Here is a 1,777-nt window from a genome sequence, read left to right as displayed (position 1 = left end):
ATGGCGCATGCTGAAGCGTACGGTCCAAATCTGCCAACATTTGCAGATTTGAAGAACCATCTGCGCAAGGAGCCGCTTTACTTCCAGGTATTGGAAGGATATCTGCGAAATACGGCCAAACTGGTATGTTTAATTTTGGTCTTGGATTTATTTATGGTATTATTCATTGAACTCTCTATTAATAATTGGTATGATTTTTCAGATTGAGGATTTGAGGGCGAAGTTGGACAATGAAACGAATGAAGTTCCAACGGCAGACTTGAGAATCCGCCCAAGTACTCCGCCATCTCGGGAACAGATAGAAACGTTCCATCAATCTGTGGAAATCCAGTGCGATCTGGAGCGGGAAGCGGAAAATGAGGACCAGATCGCCCTCCACCTTCTCGAACAACAACAACAAGCTTTAGAGCAAGAGGAAGAACCAGTGCTGGCACTGGTAGACGCTCATGAGAGCTGTGAGGAGGTGGAGGAGATGGCGGAGGAGAGGCAAGTATCGCACGATGAGGAAGGTTACGATGCGGTACCAAGAACGTCTGCGGAAATTCCAGAACGCAGTGAAGCGGAAGGCATTTGCGAAATAGCACTGTAAGTTTGCCTGAGTTTTTGAATCAAAGCAATGAGTTTAGCAAATGTTTGTGTTTAATGAGCAGTTAAGCTTACAAGAAGTAGTTAAAAAAACACTGAAATTTTGATATCTTATAATAAATGTATTTCAGGCGTTCACGGACGATACGGATTCCACAACGTGAGGCAAAGCCAGTAGTGCCGGAAGCCTTTCATGCGCCGGCAGTGCAAGGTTTACCGGCGCGGTACCAACAACTGCTGGTGAGGCCACCGATTGACCCATACGTAGTTATTCGAAATGCTGATGGGTCAACCACAATTTGTAAATTTAAATTTATTTTATTAGTGCATTGAAAAGCTTTATGTGAATGATTTGAACGAGTCTAGTACGAATTTATTTTCAGAGTGTGGAATTTGTCCGAAGGAATTCGGAACTTTGAAGGGATGGCGAATTCACGCCAGCAAGGTGCACAAAAAAAATGGTAAGTTTATCTTCAATCTTTAGTGCTACCTGCTTGAGTATGAGTAATTTTTGAAAGATTTACCTATTAATGTAATATATCTATTTCAGGCTTCTGTCAAAAATGCGGCCATTTCGTCGATATGCCGCATGTTCGCTCTGATGACGAAATTACAGCCATGATGGAGCTACATGCTTTGGAATGGTGCCCTAGGGCCACGAAGGCTGTTATGAATGACAGAGCTATTAAACGACGAAGACTTGAGTTGGTGGGTAGAAACGAAGAGGCCGAGCACTACTATATTCCTAGTAAGTAAAATGTTCCTGTCTAAATGATTCAAATATAAGAAATTATTGAAAAAATTATTTAAAAAATGGGAGATTCATTCAACCTTTATCTTTTTTCAGGTGCACAATAATAATGAAATCTCTACCCAAGCCGCAACTCAATCGATGCACCAATTCAAGAACCATCTCTGTCCAACATCGCTCCACTCAGTCAGTTTTCTTTTCCTTGCGCAGGTAACCTAATTTACTTACTGGTGGACTGATCTAATTTTTTCGTTTTTTTTTTTTTGCTAGTTTTTTGTTATTATGTTAAGTTTTTTTTGTTACTTGGTTACTAATTATTAGATTTTTGAATTGTTACTAATTTTTGATTTTTATTAACTATTGAAAAATCACAATGAAAAATTTGATTGTCGTCCTTCTATTTAGTGAGATTTTTTCGAATTCACTATTCTGCCATTTGTA

At 39.6% G+C, this 1,777-nt stretch overlaps 1 protein-coding gene across 1 annotated transcript; it reads left to right on the top strand.

The window, feature by feature from the left end:
- On the top strand, positions 1-1,341 carry Bm9136 (Uncharacterized protein; the record flags this gene model as incomplete). The annotated part of the gene is made up of 5 exons (XM_043078128.1): positions 1-123; positions 203-585; positions 717-825; positions 911-1,046; positions 1,136-1,341. 5 exons carry the CDS (start codon positions 1-3, stop codon positions 1,339-1,341), a joined length of 957 nt encoding a protein of 318 aa, XP_042934062.1.
- Between the last annotated feature and the right edge of the window lie 436 nt (positions 1,342-1,777).

This window comes from Brugia malayi (assembly GCF_000002995.4).
Source record: "Brugia malayi strain FR3 genome assembly, contig: Bm_v4_Chr2_contig_001, whole genome shotgun sequence".
NCBI lineage: Eukaryota > Metazoa > Nematoda > Chromadorea > Rhabditida > Onchocercidae > Brugia > Brugia malayi.
Note: the sequence above shows the minus strand (reverse complement) of the source record. Positions and strands in the feature narration are given on the sequence as shown.